General features: G+C 34.7%; 1 protein-coding gene and 1 pseudogene across 1 annotated transcript; both read right to left on the minus strand.

Moving 5' to 3' along the window:
- Positions 1–133: 133 nt before the first annotated feature.
- On the minus strand, positions 134–4,394 carry LOC116012830 (annotated as a pseudogene).
- A 760-nt stretch (positions 4,395–5,154) lies between these two features.
- On the minus strand, positions 5,155–9,515 carry LOC116012688 (putative late blight resistance protein homolog R1A-4). Its single transcript, XM_031252327.1, has 3 exons — positions 8,933–9,515; positions 5,645–7,907; positions 5,155–5,479 (listed from the first exon to the last, which is right to left on the minus strand). The coding sequence occupies exons 1-2, from the start codon at positions 9,365–9,367 to the stop codon at positions 5,667–5,669; spliced, it is 2,676 nt and encodes an 891-aa protein (XP_031108187.1). The 5' UTR covers positions 9,368–9,515; the 3' UTR covers positions 5,155–5,479; positions 5,645–5,666.
- Positions 9,516–20,525: the final 11,010 nt, after the last annotated feature.

Here is a 20,525-nt window from a genome sequence, read left to right on the forward strand (position 1 = left end):
ATCCTTAATTGCAATATTACCCCTCCCTGACCCTCAGGATAATAAAAGAAATAAATGTTGATAAACTCAGACTAAAGCAGTAGAACTGGAAAATCCAAAATTGCCATGACAAAACTCTTGACAAAGAAACAAGTAGAAAATGGAGACACTCTCCCAGTCTCCCTTGATGAAATTATTAACACAGTTGAAATGAAGATCCATAAATAAACAAACAAGTGGGAATAACAGAAGTGCAAGCATCTTGACCATAGTTTTTCAAATATGTGTTCCAAATCCCCAATGAATAACAACCACCACAAATAACAAATTGAATTTCCAAAAGCATAAGCTCTCACCACACTGAACAAAGCACAAAGAATTTTGCCAAAACAATGATTGGGTAGACCACACCAGAATGCTACCATCTCATCTGCATACAAATATCAGTTCATGCCCTTCACAAACCCACGCTCAGACACAGAACAATACCAATACGGTTCACCTAAATATATGCAGACATGGAGAAAGAGAACATGCTTTAGCAACATCATTTTGAATGAATATAATTTTGCCAAACAATAAATAAAAGTTCACTTATCAAGTATGTAAAGAGCTGCAAGGAACAAGACTCATTACTGCAGGAAAAAAAGAAGAGATTTTTAACTGACCTGCACAACTCAAAAGAACATCTAGATGACACCATGGCATTTTAAATTTGCTGTATCTGTTCAAGCTCATCAGGAGGATAGATATTGAGCTTGAACCTCCGGGGGCTTCCTCCTTTCTCCTTTAGTTCCTTCTCTTTCACTTGTTTTATCTGTAAAATGTTCCAGGCTGACTGTGCAGCCCTTGGGTTGGTACGGTTCAGCTCCATCTCCTGAAGATTGTCTATGTCCGCCAGGCTAGGTGGGACTTCCTCCAGATTAAGGCATTGTCTAAGAATGAGACTCTTTAGTAATGGGAAATGGAGGCTAGAAGCCTTCCATGACTTCAAATCTGTCCTCTCAATTCTCAAGAATTGGAGACAAGGAAAGCCGCCTTTGGATGGTTCCCACTCATCTCCTTTGAATGCATTTTCGGTCAATTTCAGAACTTCAAGGTACTCCAACGATCCCAGTATAGATAATTCAGTCCATTCGAGGTGGGTATTGGACAAGGTCAGCTTCTTAATCTTTTGTGGAAATTCATATTTTTGAGGGAGGCGTTGCACATTCCCACCATGATTCAGCAGCTTCAGTTTCTCCAACAACTTCAATTCTCCAAGGTTTTTGAACAAACTGGACCCAGTATCCTTGTTGGTTTCAAAAAGCTTAGCCAAATTTCCCTGTATACCCAAGTTATTCAAATTTGGAGCTTTGGCCAGTGCAACTGCGGTGCAGCTTTCAGGTGAAATTCTTGAAAGTGTTTGCAAGTTTCTATTTGCAAAAGGATCTTTCGAGGGAGAAGGTGGAGGCAATTGAGCAGATGAATTTGTTTGCACGTGCCTCAATCGTGTCATTTTCCATATGTCTCCTTTGATATCAAGGGTGCTTTGCATTGTCCTAACTATAAGAGTTTGCATGTTCCACAGGCTATCAATGCCTGGAGGAAGGACGTTGAGGGTAGTTGATATTGCAATGTACCTTAAATGGAACAAGTTAGTCATGTCTCTAGGAAATCGTGTCAAAATGATGGATTCATCTGGTGCAGTGTGTAACACCCTTAGCAGTGGAAATGTTTTACGAATGCATTGAATTTCTGAAGTCAGTACATATTTACTCGAGGAGAAGCATAACAAAGAGCGGATATGTTCAGCAGAAGGATTTGAAGAGAGGAACTCAGAAACATTGCACTGGACACAAAGGCGGCGACAAGTATCTAGCTGCCTGCTCTGGTTGATTTCTTCAAATAGACTCTCTTCTTTTGCCTCATTCTTGCAGAACTCATGTAACATGTCATGAACGCGACAAGTTTTGATTTGTCCATTCGACTTTCTTTGCATAGCCATCACCAAATTCCTATTGACAAGATCACTCAACTTTTCATGAGCTATGTCCTCCAAGGTTAACAATTGTGCCTGTTCCTCAATAAACCCCTCAGCAATCCACAACCTAATGAGTTTTCCGGCTGGAATCTCATTTCCTCGAGGAAAAGCCCCAAAATAAAGGAAGCAACTCTTCAGGTCGTAAGGCAATTGGTCGTAACTCATTCGTATTAGGTAATCGTAGCTCTGTAGTTTCAGTTTTATAAAGTCACTGATGCTCTCAGCTACCTTGTCCCATATGCCCCACTTGATTTTGGTTTACCTAAGAGAGTACCAGCGATAATCACTATTGCTAGTGGTAGTCCATCACATTTTTTAGCGATGGTTCTCCCAGGCCTTTTTAACTCAAAAGGACAGCTTTCCTCCCGGAAGACCTTCTTCTGAAGTAGTTCCCAACTTTCTTCCTCTGTTAAAAATTTTAGGTTATGAGGGTCACCCCTAGAATTGGCATGCCTAGCCACAACTTCGTCCCGTGTAGAAACTAATACCCTGCTTCCATTGTTCATGGGAAAAGCAATTTTGAGTGCTTTCCAGTCTTCAACTGTCCAGACATCATCCATGACAATAAAATACTTTGCTGACCCCAAAATTTGTTTAATTTCCTTTGCTAAATCTTCATCAGTCATGTTATCGGGGTAGCTGTTGGAGATCTTGCTTAACTCCTTTAATATTCTTAGAAAAACATCCCTTCTTTTGTATACTCCAGATACATAAATCCAAGCACGATTCATGAAGTAATATTCAACTCTTTCATCCTTGAAAACCTTGTTCGCCAAAGTAGTCTTGCCAAGCCCTGGCATCCCCACAATCGAGATAACTTCAAACCCTTCTCCCTCGGTGAGACGTTTCACAATAGCATCAACCTCACCATCAAAACCCACCACGTGCTCTTCCTCCACAGTGGGAACCTTTTTCAGAACACACAGAAGAAATGAATAAGCTTAACACAAATTGTGTTTTGTTTTTCAAGAGGAAAATGGTCAGTTGTGATAATATAATTTGGGAACAAAATGGGAGGAAGCACAATTTACATCTTTATTTATATCAGATTCATTCTAAAAGTTTATAACATGCAGCCAAAGATGTTTTTGGAAGAGTTGATGCAAACAACATTATGTATACTCTACTTCAAACACAATTGATGTTTTTTGGTAAAACTTGGAGCCACTGTCCGAGGGTTGGGACCTTAGCTTGCAAAACTAACTCAAAAACTAAGAACGTCAATAGTTGCCATTGCTAGGAGTCGAACTTGTAATATTATAATTACCAAATCAAGAATTGACCAACTTAGCTAAGGTTGTTAGCTCAAAGATGATATAAGCAAAAATTTGTGTGAAACTGTATTTATGTCAATACAATACTTATACTGAAAAAAATGTAATCCTAATTAAGAATAAAGTATTTGTTACTAAGTAAAGTGCAATACTTTTACGTTTTGATTTAAAAGCATTACGGAGTACATCTTTTTAAAAAATATTATATTTTCTCCTTATAAGTGAAGAACACTTTATTCTCATTATAAGTATTATACTCATCTCATGACTCATGGATAATGATTCCTACGGACGGGAGACTCAGTCGACGGTATAGTATTTGGTACTACAACTGAACTACCATTGCTATTTTGCCTATGAATAATCGGAATATGGACAAACTTTTCTTACCAAATTAATTCTTTTATGATTTATTAAGAAATACTCGTATTTGCAAATATTGTGACATTTCGTGAGAAAATACTTAGTTATAAGGAAGCAAAAAAAAAAAAAAAAAAGGAAAATATGTTTTCCCGAGAGAGAGAGAGGAGTTGACTTGCCTTAGCCTGGGCGGCTCCTTTGTTGGGTATCGCTTCCTCTCGGAGAACATTAATGTTGTAACTGGAATCCTGTCGGATCTTTTCCATGTTTTCCTGAATATTCCGAATCTCTTCGGCGAGTTCCTTTTTCCGACCGGGGTGTTCGAAATCCAGGTAGCGTTTCCATTTCTTGTCGTAGTGGAATTTGGCGGCCACCACATATCTGTCGATCAGATCCTCCGCCTTGTTGACCACCGCTCGGATCTTGGTGATGAGTCGTTTGAGGACTTCGTTGTCGTAGCGGACCTTTCCGGCTTCTTTCAGGAAGGCCTTGAAGTCGCCCAGGTCTTCTAGAAGCCTCTCCACGTCATCCTTGAGGCCGGAGATGAGCTGATAGTTCTCTTTCAGAAGCTGGGTCAAGTTCTCTACCAGCAAATTCACTACCACTTCTGCCATCTCCAATCTCCAATCTCGATCGATCTTCCCAGGCCTCTCTATCTCTCACCTCGTTTTCTACTTAGTAGTAGAAGAAGCCATTGCCAGCCAGCTCAAACATTCTTTAGTCCGATGACTCAGTAGTTGACTTGCTTATTTTCTCATTCTCTACTTCTACCCCCATAGCTCCCATAATGTTTGATGAGCCCGTCACATCATGAATAAAAATAAAATTGATGGAATAAAAATTTGAGAAATTCAAATGGTAAAATTCAATAACCATATTAATATTTTTATTTTAATAATATTCCTTCCTTCTATCTCATATTTTCATTTCATTTTGTGTTGATTATTTGATTCAGTTAACGAGAATAGCTATTTTTAATTTAATTTTTTATAATATTAAATTTATTATTAGTTCTACTCATAACTCCCATAAAGTTTATTCAATTTTTTATAATAAACTAGCATATTTATTAACCACCAACGGCCTGTTTGGTTAAATGTAGTTTGGGCTTTGAGGGAAATTGTAATTCAGTGAATACTCAAACTACATTATTTGATTTGAGGAAATTGCAATTCCGCAAAATTGTAATTCTTTGCAAGTGATGAATTGCAATTCATGGGGTACCCCTCACGAATAGAAATTGTATTACCATATTTTATATTATTACGCGAATCTTAATAGTATAAGACTGTTTTGGGCGGAAGTTAAAATGAGAAATTTTGTTTTTATTAATAGTATAGGTTATAAAACTTTTAAAATAAAAATAAAAAATAATGTAAAATTGAGCAATGTGGACATCCCAAATCGCCAAACTTTTGCTAAAATCCAAAATTGCCATGACAAAGAAAGAAGTATAAAATGGAGACACACTCTCCCAGTCTCCCTTGATGAAATTATAACATAGTTGTAGTGTAATCATAAAGGCAACCCAAGGAAAGGAAATGAAATGAAGATCCAAAAATACACAAACAAGTGGAAATAACAGAAGTGCAAGCATCTTGACCATAGTTCAAATATGTGTTTCAAATCCCCAATGAATAACTACCACCACAAATAACAAATTGAATTTCCAAAAACATAAGCTCTCACCACACCAAACAAAGCACAAAGAATTTTGCCAAAACAAAACAATGATTGGGTAGACCACACCAGAATGCTACCATCTCATCTGCATACAAATATCCTCACTTCATGCCCTTCACAAACCCACGCTTAGACACAGAACAATACCAATACGGTTCACCTATATATATGCAGACATGGAGAAAGAGAACATGCTTTAGCCACTTCATTTTGAATGAATATAATTTTTCCAAACAATAAATAAAAGTTCACTTACCAAGTATGTAATGAGCTGTGAGGAACAAGACTCATTACTGCAGGAAAAAAGAAGAGATTTTAAACTGACCTGCACAACTCAAAAAGATCGTCTAGATAACACCATGGCATTTTTGAATTTGCTGTATCTGTTTGAGCTCATCAGGAGGATAGATATTGAGCTTGAATCTCCGGAGGCTTCCTCTTTTCTCCTTTAGTTCCTTCTCTTTCCCCTGTTTTATCTGTAAAATGTTCCAGGCCGACTGTGCAGCACTTGGGTTGGTACGGTTCAGCTCCATCTCCTGAAGATTGTCTATGTCTGCCAGGCTAGGTGGGACTTCCTCCAGTTTAAGGCATTGTCTAAGAATGAGACTCTTTAGTAATGGGAAGTGGAGACTAGAAGCCTTCCATGTCTTCAAATCTGTTCTCTCAATTCTCAAAAATTGGAGACAAGGAAAGCCACCTTCAAATGGCTCCCACTTATCTCCTTTGAATGCATTTTCGACCAGTTTGAGAATTTCTAGGTACTCCAATGATCCCAATACAGATAATTCGCTCCATTTGAGCTGGGTACCGGACAAGGTTAGCTTCCTAATCTTTTGTGGAAATTCATACTTCTGAGGGAGGCGTTGCAACTCCCCACCATGATTCAACAGCTTCAATTTCTCCAACAACTTTAATTCTCCAAGGTTTTTGAACAAACTAGACCCAGCATCCTTGGTTTCGAAAAGCTTAGCCAAATTTCCCTGTATACCCAAGTTATTCAAATTTGGAGCTTTGGCCAGTGCAGCTGCCGTACAGCTTTCAGGTGAAATCCTTGATAGTGTTTGCAAGTTCCTATTTGCAAAAGGATCTTTCGAGGGAGAAGGTGGAGACAATTGAGCAGATGAATTTGTTTGAAAGTGCCTCAATCGTGTCATTTTCCATATGTCTCCTTTTATTTGAAGGGTGCTTTGGGTTGTCCTAACAATAAGAGTTTGCATGTTCCACAGGTCTTCAATGGCTTGAGGAAGGACCTTGAGGTTAGTTGATATTGCAATGTACCTTAAATGGAACAACTTAGTCATATCTTTAGGAAATCGGGTGAAAATGATGGATTCATCTGGTGCAGTGTGTAGCACCCTTAGCAGTGGAAATGCTTCCCGAATGATTGAAATTTTGTCTGTGGGCAGATCATATTTATTTGAGGAGAAGCATAGCAAAGAGCGGACATGGTCAGCAGAAAGACCTGAATAGAGGATCTCCGAGACATTGCACCTGACACTAAGGCGGCGACTTTTATCCAGTTTCCTCCTCATGTTGATTTCTTCAAATAGATTCTCCTCTTTGGCCTCACTCTTGCAGAACTCGTGCAACATGTCATGAATGCGACAGGTTTTTATTTGTCCATTTGACTTCCGTTGCATTGCCATCACCAAATTCTTGTTCACAAGGTCACTCAATTTTTCATGAGCTATGTCCTCCAAGGTTAAAGACTGTGCCTCTTCATCAATAAACCCCTCCGCTATCCACAACCTAATGAGTTTTCCAGCCGGGATCTCATATGCTTGAGAAAAAGCCCCGAAATATAGGAAGCAACTCTTCAGGTCATAAGGCAATTGGTCATAACTCATTTGTATTAGGTTCTTGTAACTCTCTAGTTTCATTCTCAGGAAGTCATTCATGCTGTTAGCTACCTTGTCCCATTCTGCACTTGTTTTTTTAACTCCAAGAGTACCCGCAATTATCACTATTGCCAATGGTAGTCCTTTGCATTTTTCAGCAATCAGTTTCCCGGGCCTTTGTAACTCATCAGGACAGCCTCCCATCCTGAAGGCCTTCTTCTGAAGTAGTTCCCAGCTTTCTTCCTCGTTCAAAAACTTCAGTTTATGAGGGTCGCCCTTAGAATCAGCTTCGGTAGCCACATCATTGTACCGCGTAGAAACCAATACCCTACTCCCTTTGTTGGGTGGGAATGCAATCTTGAGCTCATTCCAGTGTTCTACTTTCCAAACGTCATCTAGGACAATCAAATATTTTGCAGACCCCAAAAACTCTTTTATTTTCAATGCTAAATCTCCATCACTCATGTCATCACCATAGCTGCTGGACTGCTTGGTTAGCTCCTTCAAGATTCTTACAAAAACATCCCTTCTTTTGTACACTCCAGAAACATAAATCCAGGCACGATTCATGAAGTAATATTCAACTCTTTCATCCTTGAACACCTTGTTGGCCAAAGTGGTTTTCCCAAGTCCTGGCATACCCACAATCGAGATAACTTCAAACCCTTGTAATCCATCAACCAGACGTTGGATTATAGCATCAGCCTCGCCATCAAACCCCACCACATGCTCTTCCTCCACATTAGGAACCTATTTTAGAAACACAGAATATCACTTCCTTAGTAACTATTAATCATCATCATCAGATTATGAGATAAGTTATTTGCACCAAACTAAAGTGATGGGATGAAAGTGGGTAGGAGTGTGCAAATTTTTTTTAATGAAATATTTGGGTTCAGCTAATGATCTTGATTTTTTTAAAGAATTTTGGATATTAGTTAATTGAGTGACTCTCCTTTGAAACCATCTCACTGATCCTTATCTTGGTACTTATATTGATAAATCTAATACTAATTAGAAATAAAGTATTTATTACTTATAAAGGAAAGTCTAATACTTTTGAGAAAAATGTAATACATTAAAATTAAAAATTATATTTTTCTTCAAAAGTAGGGACACTTTATACATATTAATATATACTCCGTATTATATTTTTCCGTATAAATATCACATTTTCATCTTGAACCGACTCGTCTCACGAATCAATTAGTTAACTAAGATTCTTACATTGTAGTACATGTTCATCTATACTTTCTCAACTTATTAAATCTCAAAGAGTCAATATTAGGAGTGTAAATGAGCCGAACGGATCGCGAGCGGCTCGTTTAACAATCGAACCGAGCTCGAGCTCTAATGTCTTAGGCTCGTGGTTCGACGAGCTGCTCGCAAGCTATATATATATATTATATAATATTAAATTCGAGCTCAAAATCAAACTCGAACGAACTCGAGCAGCTCGAAAATTACGAAGCTCGAGCAAGGTCTTCCTTAACGAGCTCAAGCCACTCTAGGCTCGAGTTCGGCTCGTCTCATTTACACTCCTAGTCAATATCACTTATATTGAGACTCAATCTCATAACCTCCCATTTGGGAGAGTTACTACTTCACACTTGACCACAGGCTATTTGACATTATTTTGATTAATTAGTTCATCAATCGATCAACCAAAAAATCGTTTTAAAAAATAAAAATTTTAGTTCAATTAATGGTAAATACATGTTTTCAAACAAAAAAAAATGGTAAATACATTTTACAAAATTAGCTAGCTACTATACCTGATTCTGCCTGGCTCCTATGTTGGGTAACGCTTCCTCTCGGAGAGCATTACGGGCATAATCCGGATCCTGTCGGATGTCGTTGACGCTAACCCGAACTTTCTGAATCTCTTCGGCGAGTTCCCGTTTACGAATCGGGTATTCGACGTCCAGAAAGCGGGTCACTTTCTTGTCGTAGTGGGATTTGGCGGCCACCACATATTTGTCGATGAGATCCTCGGCCTTGGTGACCACGTTGCGGATCCTGTAGATGAGGCGCTTGAGGATGTCGTTTTCGTACCGGGACTTTCCGGCTTCTTTCAGGAAGGCCTTGAAGTCGTCCAAGTCATCTAGAAGATTCTCGACTTCGTCCTTGACGCCGGAGATGAGCTTGATGTTCTCTTTTAGAAGCTGGGTCAAATTCTCTACCAGCAAATTCACCACCACTTCTGCCATTTCTGCCGCCCTCACTCAAGCTCTAAGCTCGTTTTCACCTCAAAGATTCTTAATACAAGCCATTGCCACCTTCAATGATTAGTCTGAGCATTGGCGATGACTACGGGGGTTGACTTGCTTTCTCAATCGATCTATACCCATATTGTTATTAAAAAAACTGCATTACTATATTATATTTAATCCATTGCTTTTACTCCCAACACCTTGTGGATACAAAGAAAATGTTTACATAAAAAATTTAGAAACATCGTCATGTTTAGTACCAACTAGGCCACTCTTCATGACTTTTATAGAATTTTAAAGACTTTTATGAACTTTAAAAGTTTGGAGGTATTCAATTCAAACTTTTAGAGAGTATTTAAAAGTCATGCGGTATTCAATTAAGATTTTTAAAGAATTTTTAAAAGTCATGTGGTATTCAATTAAAATTTTTAAAGAATCTTTAAAAGTCATGTGGTATTCAAAAAGTTATGAATTTGTAACGACTTTTTAATTTTAGAACTTCTGTAGACTTTTATATACTTTTCCTTCTCAAATATAAATAGTTGAAATCCAACCCCCAACCCCAAGATTTCAAAATTTTCTTTCTACCAACACACTGAAAGTTTCTCTCTCTATTTAAACTCTATTTTTTCTCCTTATTTAAAATTTTAAACTTTATAAACCTTATACCAAAATTCAATAAATTATTTTTTCTTCATTATCCTATATTTTCTACATGCCTAAACTCTACCAATTTTTTTTTCTCTCCTAAACTTTGCAATCTTCCTCTAAAAATTCAAAATAATATTATTTTTATTTCATTGTTGCTTGTATATTTTGATTTTTTTTCTATGAACTTTTCATTGTTGCTTGTATATTTTGATTTTTTTTCTATGAACTTTTTATCCCTAACTTCTTATTTTGATTTTTTTTCTATGAACTTTTTATCCCTAACTTCTTAACTTTTTCTCCTAAATACATGAATTTTATCCCTAACTTCTTAACTTTTTCTCCTAAATACATGAACAGAGTAAATTTTTTTATCTATCACCGTCAACTTTTACTATATGTTTCATAATATTCATATGTTTATTCTGTAATATATTTTTTCTCTTTTTTCTTTTTAACAACATGCTATTACGAATAGTGAACTATTGTTCGCAATAGCAATTTGAGGCTACAAAGAGAAACACCTTGTTGTTGTTAGCAGTCCCATATTGTTATTGCAAATAATAGCTCTTTGCTTGATACCTAGCAGTATATCAAATATAGTTTTTATATATATTATTAATTTTTTTATTTTATGCAACTAGTAATTATGTTTTTTTTTTAAATATTAATTTCTCAAGAAAAAGTAATTATATTTTTAAATATTTTATTTGAACAATTCTATAACTATAAATTTTAGTGTTTAATATTGTTATGAATTGCTTATGAAAGTTTGTAAGGTTGTATTCAATTTAGAATTTTAATGACTTTTGTAGACTTTTTAAAATAAAAAAGTTGATAAAAGTTTATGCAAGTTTTTTATAACGACTTTTATAGAGTATTACAAAGTTTTAAAAAGTTTTGGACGATTCTACGAAAGTTAATAAAAGTTTATTAAAATCTATCATTTTAAAAGTTTTTAAAAATCTACAAAAGTCATGATTGAATACACCCCCCTTAGAGTGACATCGTCATATTTAATCTTAAACTTTTAATTTAATGGGTTGTTATGCCGTGGACTCAAGTCCACCTTGCAAGGTGGACCTGGGTCTACATTCACATACACTATACTCTACATTCACAATTTGTAAACTCCACATTCACACATTACAGGATTATATGTTTAGTAACTATACTTTACATTCACATACACTATACTCTACGTTCACAATTTGTAAACTCCACATTCACACATTCAAAACTCTATATTCACAGGTCCTATACTCCACATTCACAACTTGAGAACTCCACATTCACACATTACAGGGCTACAAGTTGCTAGAACTTCTTAACTCTATTACAGATTCACACATGCATAACTCTACATTCACGATTTCTATACTCCATATTCACAATTTGAAACCTCCACATTCACACATTTCTAGGCAAACTCTACATTCACACAATCATAAATCTACATTCACGATTTCTATACTCTACATTCACACTTTGAAACTTCTACATTCACACATTTTTGGACAACTCTATATTCAGCAATATGTTTATTAATTAAAAAAAAAAAAAAAAGAAGACAAAAACGACGTAGTTTTGGACCCAGGTCCACCTTGCAAGGTGGACTTGGGTCCACAACATAATTTGCCTAATTTAATTATGTAGGCTTTTTGTTAAGCTCAAGCATGTCCTTACAATTGACTTGGTCTGACCTGAAACCTTTTTAAAAGCATGTTTAGTATTTAGGCCATTAAAAAGGCTTCAAAGTAAATCGTACTTTGAGTATATTTAAAAGTTTACATGTTAAGACTTTTTAAAAACTTTAATAAGTATATCTAAATAATTTAAGAAATATACCTAATGCAAAATTAATACATAATTACATAAGTATATCATTACAATGCAAACATAATAGCATTAAAATATAAAATAAGATCAAACAAGTCACAACTCAAGTTACGACTTCAGCATGCTCGTTAACTTGTTTAGAAATAAATTCAATTGTATTATTGTTTGTTATCTTATATAATCTCATAAATAATTAACAATCAACTCACATAATTAAGTTTCGACATTTCATTAAATATTATGACAATAAGAACAATTAATAATTTAGAATGGATTTTGGAGGTGGAGGGTTAAGATTTCGTAATTATACATACTTGAGGTTATATTTTAAATATAAAAATATATTAGATATAAATTAGAATATATATACGCCAGACTTGTAGGCCAGAAGACCGAGCTTGATATATATATATATAGGTCTGACCTGTTTAGTTTAATAGATTTTGAAATTGACTCAAATTTGACATTTTTACTAAACGAATTATGTCTAACTAAGTCTTAATTAGGCTAGGACATAGGTCCCTACAATGGGCCTGGCCAATTGCCATATTCCCACACCTAGGTTAGGGGGTCGAATGGGAATTTGAACTAGGGCTTTTGGGATGGTGCATTTGGTAAAATGCACCACTCTAAAAGTAGGGCAACCAAAATAGTTATTTTTCACATTTGGAGTAGTGAAACACTCTCACCACTAATAGTTGTTTCAAGCAGTGTTTAAATTGATTAATTTACACATTGAGGGAAAAATAATTTATAACACGATAAAATAATTGAGACCATATTGACTAACAAATTTCAATTGTTATACCATGGATTAGGGTTCATATTGCATTGTGAATTTTGATATAAAAATTTTATTCGTTCAGTTAACACATTTTGTACCTATAGTTATTAGTTTCTGTACATGTAAACAAATAACTTGATAATTGCTGATACATAATGGTCCTGTTTGGTAAATTGCTATTAGCTGATTATGTTAGAGGGTATAACTAGTTGATAATATTAGTTGATTGTAGAAAGGTGTTTGGTAAATTAGTTGTTAGTTGATAGATGTTTGATATAATTTCTTTTCTCAAAAAGCTAATTGAAAAAGTTATTTGAACAGATTTTTGAATTTTAGCATTTTGGAATTACAAAAAGCTGATTAACCAAATACTTATATTGATTTTTTAACCAAATCAAACAACTAATAATAGTCAAATAAACCAAAATTGATTGATAAGCTAACTATTTTACCAAACAGGACCAATATGATAACTACAGGTACTGAAAGTCTGAAACTGTCAACTGTGTCAATTGCAGGTATAGAATGTGTCAACTACAGATATAATCTGAAGATTATTTTTAGACCAGGATTTACAATGCAAGGTAGACCCTAATCCATAGTATAATTTGCCACAAATTTAATCTTTCAAAATTAGACTTCAATTTTATTTACCGTTTTGCAAATAGATTCCTATTGGGGAGGAAGAATACGTCGTGGGGTTTGATGGCGTAGCTGATGCTATAATCGAACGTCTGATTGGTGGATCAGAAGGGAATGAAGTTATTTCGAGTGGTATGTCAGGACTGAGCAAGACCACTTTGACCAACAAGTTGTTCAATGATGAAAAAGTTAAATGTCACTTCTGCTAACAGGTTGGGCCAAGGATCACCTTATGAGCTACTAGAATATTTCTTAGGTTATTAGCCAATAGAAAAGCGAGTGTCTTCAGGAAGTAGGCATTCTGATTTAGGAGTGAGTGAGTGACTCTAAGTGACTCCATGTTTTAGCTACTCATGGGACCAGAAGGTTCATCAATTTTCCCAACACATTCGTAAAGCCCCATCTGTTGATGGGCAAGCAGTGAGCCAGCCAATTTGACTAAACAGAAGGTCATGAAGTTAGCTCGATTGTGGGTAAGCCAGGACTTGGCAAGACCACCTTGGCCAACAAGGTGTTTAAGGATGAAAACTTAAATGTTACCTCAAGAATCGCGCTACGATTTATTCCTGTGAAGTATAAAAAAGAATGAATATTTTTCTAAGAATACTTGAGAAAGAGGAATAATTATTAACCTTGGAGCACATAGTTTATAAAAGTTTGAGTGATCTTGTCAATTGGATTTTGGTGATGGCAACGCAAAGAAAGTCAAATGGGCACATCAAAACTTGTCATATTCACAACATGCTAAAGTAGGGCCGATCCAAACATTTTATAGGTACAGGGCGAAATTAAAAAGAAAAAGGTCATATTTCCAAATAATTGGTTTTGAATTCCTTGTTGTTGTCCTTTCCTATTAGAAACACTATCATAACCTTGATATCTCATAGTCGATCAGAGCATATCAGAACTAGGATCGGAGCATATCAGAGCGGATTAGAACATATCAAAGTAATTAATGGTCACTTATACATAACGATCATTGTAAATAATGTCACAACTACCTGAGTCGACGTTCGTATTATACGCCACCACATTATTTCCTGCTTGGTCATAATAGATTCTAACCACAGTAAGATAATTCTGATTGCATATATGCACGATATCGCGACCTAGTTAGGTTCTAATTGCATTCCTAACAAGGACAATCGGTTAACAGGTTGGGCCAATGATCACCTCATGAGTTGCTAGAATATTCCTTAAGATTATTAGCCATTTGAAGAGTGAGTGTCTTCCGGAAGTAGGCATTCTGATTTAGGAGTAACTCTGATTGACTACATGTTTTAACTACTCATGGGACCAAAAGGTTTCATCAATTTTCCCAACAAATTCGTAAAGCTCCATCAGTTGATGGGAAGCAGTGAGCCAACCAATTTGACTAATCAGAAGTGCATGAAGTTAGCTCGATCGATTGCTGGTATGCCAGGACTTGGCAAGACCACATTGGCCAACAAGGTGTTCAAGGATGAAAAAGTTAAATATTACTTCAAGAATCGTGCTAGGATTTTATGCATGTGGAGTATAAAAAAGTAGATGTGGGCACTTCGGTTCAGTTAACCAAACCGAACCGTACCGAAGTGGTTCGGTTTGGTTCGGTATAAATCGAAAGAACCGATCGGTACTTAATATAGAGAAACCGAACAGTCCGGTTTTTTACCGAACCAAATCGAAAATCGTTCGATTTTTTTAAATATATATAATAAATAATAATAATTAATATTGATCCGTGATGAGGGGATGATGGATGTACAAGATATTACTTTACAATTTTGATTGCTATGTTAATTTTGTGTTTGAATTGTTTTATTTTTTATGTAATATTTATATTTTAGACTTTGGATTATGCGAATATGTATTGTTTGGCAGTGTGCTATTCGGAAAATTAGTAAATGTTAAAAATTTAACATCATAAACCGAACCGAAATAATGCCGAACAGAAATCGAACTGTTTCATACCGAACCGAAACCAAACCGAACTTTATTGTAAAACCGAATGATATCATTTTTTGTAATACCGAAATACCGATACCAAAACCGAACCGAATCCCGAAGTGCCTACCCCTATAAAAAAGAATGAATATTTTTCTAAAAATACTCAAGAAAGAGGAACAATTATTAACATTGGAGCACATAGCTTATAAAAGTTTGAGTGAACTTGTCAATATGACTTTGGTGATGGCAACGCAAAGAAAGTCAAATGAGCACATCAAAACATGTCACATTCACGACATGTTGCACGCAGGGATAGTCCAAACATTTTATAGGTACAGGGCGAAATTAAAAAAAAGAGTAATATTTCCAAGTAATTATTTTTGAATTCCTTGTTGTTGTCCTTTCATATTAGAAAGACTATCATAACCTTGATCCCTCATAATAGATCAGAGCATATCAGAACTAGGATCGGAGCATATCAGAGCCTATCAGAGTAGTTAGTTGATCATTGTAAATAATGTCACCACTACCTGAGTTGGCGTTCGTATTATACGCCACCACATTGTTTCCTGCTTGGTCATAATAGATTCTTACCACAATAAGATAATTTTGATTGCATATACACACTAGTGTTTTACCCGTGCGATGCATGGATAATATTTTTATATTAAATATTTAAATAATAAAATTAAAGGTTAAATTATAGCCAATAACCTTCGTGGTCTAGTGGCACCCGGTGTCCTAGGTTCAAGCCTTAGTAGTTCTATGAACAGATATTACATTGTAACAGAGTCAGTAGTACTAAAAAAAAAGTTTTATAAATAATCAAACAAACAAAACTGGGGTGGAACTTCACGAGAGGGCATGAGCTGATTTTATATAACAAATATAAATTCAAAAACTAAAAATAATAAATTATAAATAATCAAACAAACAAAACTGGGGTGGAACTTTATGAGTTCATGAGCAATGATTTTATATAACAAATATAAATTCAAAAACTAAAAATAATAAATAATAAAGAAAGACAGAAGAATTGAGAATCCAGATCAAAGCCTAAAAAGAAACAATAAAAATATATATTATGATTCAATTAGTTCATATCGAAACAAACAAATAGATATGAATTATGATCAGATTGAAGCGACAAAAACATAAGAAACGGAAATATATATATATATATATATATATATATATATATATATATATATATATATATATATATATATATATATATAAACAATATGTAAAGAACATATACCACCACACCTTCCAACACATATTCTAAGGTTTCTCCTCAGTTGTTCTTGACTTCGTAAAGACGAATCAATTTTGATTGCCCACGCAGTACTGAAGGCGTTTATCTTATTTATAGTAAAATAAAAATAGGGGTCATTGTATGTAGATTTTTTTGTGTTCATGAAGCTAAAGTGGTAAGATGGAGTGAACAAAAGATGTGAAATTGGTTGCATGGTTGCATGATTTATATAGTGGTATGGAATTTATTAGATAGAATTTATTTGGAAAACTTTAAAATAATTGATTAATAATAATTATTGATTGACTAATATTAATAATAATAATCACTCGTGCTATTATCCGATTATTATTATTATTATTATTAATTAGAGTTAATTCCAGCAATGATCCCCCGACTATGTTGATTTTCCAAAATTGATCATTGTCTTTTAATTTGGACGAAAAAGACACTCAACTATTGATTTTGTTCCGGCATTAGTCCTTCCGGTTACAATCAGTTAGATAGGCGTTATATCTTGGGGTAAAACTGTCTTTTTAGTGCACTTCCTTCCCCTTGCTCTTGTTCAAACACGTGGTGTAGAGCCATTGATGTCATCTCATCTTCTTCAACTTTTCTGCTATGGCTTCTCTCTTCTTCGTCTCTGCTAATCTGCGCATTGCTTCTCTCTTCCTGCAAGCTCTGCATCTTCTAGTGCTGGATGCCTGGGATGAGGATTCTGGGTTTTTATAGGCTTCTTTGAAGAGTCATCAATGGCAGTCGCAGGACTGGGGACGTGACACATAGAAACAATTTGCATGGCTACACATCCTACGCATAATTAAAGGCTTTCCAGTCTCCGACGGCACTGCTGCATCCTAATCATTTCGTGAAGAACCAAATCCTGGACTGCATACCAAACAATGCAGCTCTCAATGCCGCCATCTCCCCCCTTCCAGCCAACTACAACTTCGAGATTCACAAGTGCCTTTGGTCGCTTTGTAGTTCCTAGAGGGCCTCCTATGTACTCCCTCGTCATCGTCGATATCCTCTTCACGTTCACTTCCACCGCCTACATACTGTTTCATCTCGGCGACTACGGCGCCTGCTGCGTCGTCGACCTCTCAGCCGCAGCGCTCTCAACTAACCTCCTCATACACTACGGCCACAATTGCCTGGTGCCTACCGACTAGCTAGGGTACTGTATTGAGGTAACTGCCATATACACATGATCAAAGCTCAACATCTTCATTTTAACTGGCGAAACAATAATCGTATCTATGCAACTTGCTTACACAAAAAATGCAAATGCACAGACATATAAAAGTATCATGCAGCTTGGTAAAGGCCTAAATAAAAGGAAAAATTTATCTAATAATTACAATGATATGCACAACTACATTCATAAAGGAGTGTCCTTTGGTGACTTGAGTTGAATTTGGCTAGCTGTTTAATACCAATGCACAACATCTAGAAAACACAATACGTATGTGAGTTACCTACCTTTGCTGGCACTAATGAGGAAAAATCCATCAGGAGTCATGGGGTTGTATAACAAATTGGGATTCGATCAGTTTGAGTTTTGAGTAACGTCACATCTCCAACCCCTATCAGCGGGAGAAGTGTTGGGCTACACTGCTCCAAGTGTTATTAAGATTTGTAGTCCAGACAATGCAGTTTTGATCTTTGTTGTTGATGCCAGGACTGCATTGTTTGAGGATTCAGTGGGAGCTTAGAAGCTTTGAAATAGAGATTGCCTTGGGTGATCTACCCGGCTGGTGGGAGAGAAAATCAACTGTGAATTTCGGTGCCAGATCAAAGAACGTATCATGCTGCTCATGCAATAATGTTGGCTTGAAAGGGGAGGAGAACGACAGGCATTATATGCAGAGCATGTTAAAAGACCGTTTTACCCTCCCATTTGACGTTCATTTAACCAACTTTTGACGGAAGAACTAACTTTGGAAACATTTTGATAGTCAAGTGTCTAAATTGTCCAAATTAAAAGTTGAGGACCAATTGTGGAAAATCACGATAGTCGGAGGACCAATGCTGGAATTAACTATATATATATATATATATATATATTATCAAAATTAATTATTAGATTAACTACAATTAATTCCTTATTTTTTAATATTATAGTATACTAATTTCAGATACTAGTATGTATATTTTTTGAGTATGTGGCTAAAACAGTGAGATATAGAAGAAGATGTGGAATTGGTAAGGTTATATAATTCTTAAAATGCACGATTTATATTGTAGTATTGAAATTGATTAGATAAAAAGTATATTAGGAAAAGTATAAAAACAACCTAATAAAAGGTGAGAAATTGGTTTAATTATCTATATATATATATATATATATATATATATATAGTAATTTGTGTAATTATTGATTTAATTACCATAATAATTATTCATACTAAAATCTATTCAATTAATTCCTTAATTAGCAAAATAGTAAATCTTTAATTACATTTAAATTTATTCAATTATTTTTTTAATTTTGGAAAATAGTAATATATATAATTATTAGGTTAATTAGAATAATAATTATAATTGGTAGTGTACTAATCTGAAGTAGGGATCATTATTTGCTTTATTACAATTAATTCTTTAATTTAATAATTAGAATAATTATTATTATTATAATTACAGATAATTACAATTAATTTAATAATTGCATGAATTTTTCTAAATTAATTTGCCAGACAAGATTCAATAAAATATATTCTATTAATTCTTTAATTAGTAAAATAATTATTTCTTAATTATATTTAAACCGATTCAATTAATTCCTTAATTAAATTCGGAAAATAGTAATATATGTATAGTAATATGTATAATTATTAGTGTAGTAATATTAAGTTTGACCATTATTAATAAACAAATTCTACATTTTTTCTTTTTATTTTTCTTTTTATTCTTTTGTCAATCTCATTTTTCAATACCATTTTGGGAGGAATTTTTATTTGTAATTTAAATTCACAACTGAGAACATTATGTTGTGATTCATCAACACCGCTGAAATGGTTGTGTTTTCAATAACAATATTGTGCTGTTTTTCTTGTTGTTGGATAATAGTTATGAATTTGTGCGATCAATACGTGGTGAGAAGATGAAGATTGCTTTGAAGTTTAAAGCCATCTACAAACGTAGAATGTGAAGGTTGTATTGGAGAAGATGAGTATTGCTTAGAATGATTTGTGCGATCATGCTGAGATGATGAAGAAATACCATTTGCAAATGGAGAATATGAAGATTGCACTGGAGAATGAAGATGAATACTGCTTAGAAGGATCAAGGCCATCTGCAAATGGAGAAGATGAAGATTGCACTGGAGAAGAAGAATATTGCTTAGAAGGTGACTTATGAGAAATTAGAAATGATGAATTAAGATTCTAAACATAGTTACATAGGTGTATTTATAGGTGTAAATACGTGTACAATGACATTTTTGTCAAAGTGTTTAATATTACAATAATAACCTTAAGTTTTTGGGGGGAAAGTTAGCTAGACACTTCTATTATATATATATATATAGTCATATAGATATAGATATTTTAAAAATATACATACACATTAATATTGGGGTTATAGGTTAGTTATTTCCTAAAATATAAATATCAAATTTATAAAAATATTTTAAATTATTATTATTACGGAGTATTATTTACAATAATTTAAATATAAAAAATCTAAATAAATTTAAAAATTTAACATAAATTATTAATATTTTTTTTTGAATACTATTGACCCTATTACATGTAGTATCTGTCAATATACTTTCTCAACCTACTGAAGTCCAACAAAGTCAACATTGTCCCCACTGAGACTCGAACCCATGACCTCCCACTTAGGAGAATCACTTCATGCCGCATTTAACATAAATTATTAATATTGAGCATCTATTTTTTGTTCATCGCGCATAAAAAATAGGCAAAAGGGTCAAATAGGCCCATGTACCATCATTGATTGTTCATCTAGAACCATGAATTAAAATATTGTCCATCTAGGTCATTATACTCCTAATTATTTTTCATCTAGCAGTTTTAGCCCATTTCTAACAA

Source organism: Ipomoea triloba, chromosome 3 (assembly GCF_003576645.1).
Source record: "Ipomoea triloba cultivar NCNSP0323 chromosome 3, ASM357664v1".
Lineage (NCBI taxonomy): Eukaryota > Viridiplantae > Streptophyta > Magnoliopsida > Solanales > Convolvulaceae > Ipomoea > Ipomoea triloba.

Coding starts and splice junctions, on each gene's coding strand:
- LOC116012688 (XM_031252327.1), bottom strand. CDS start 9,367: ATGGCAGAAGTGGTGGTGAATTTGCTGGTAGAGAATTTGACCCAGCTT. Junction 7,908..8,932: donor TAGGAGCCAGGCAGAATCAG/GTATAGTAGCTA, acceptor TTTCTAAAATAG/GTTCCTAATGTGGAGGAAGA.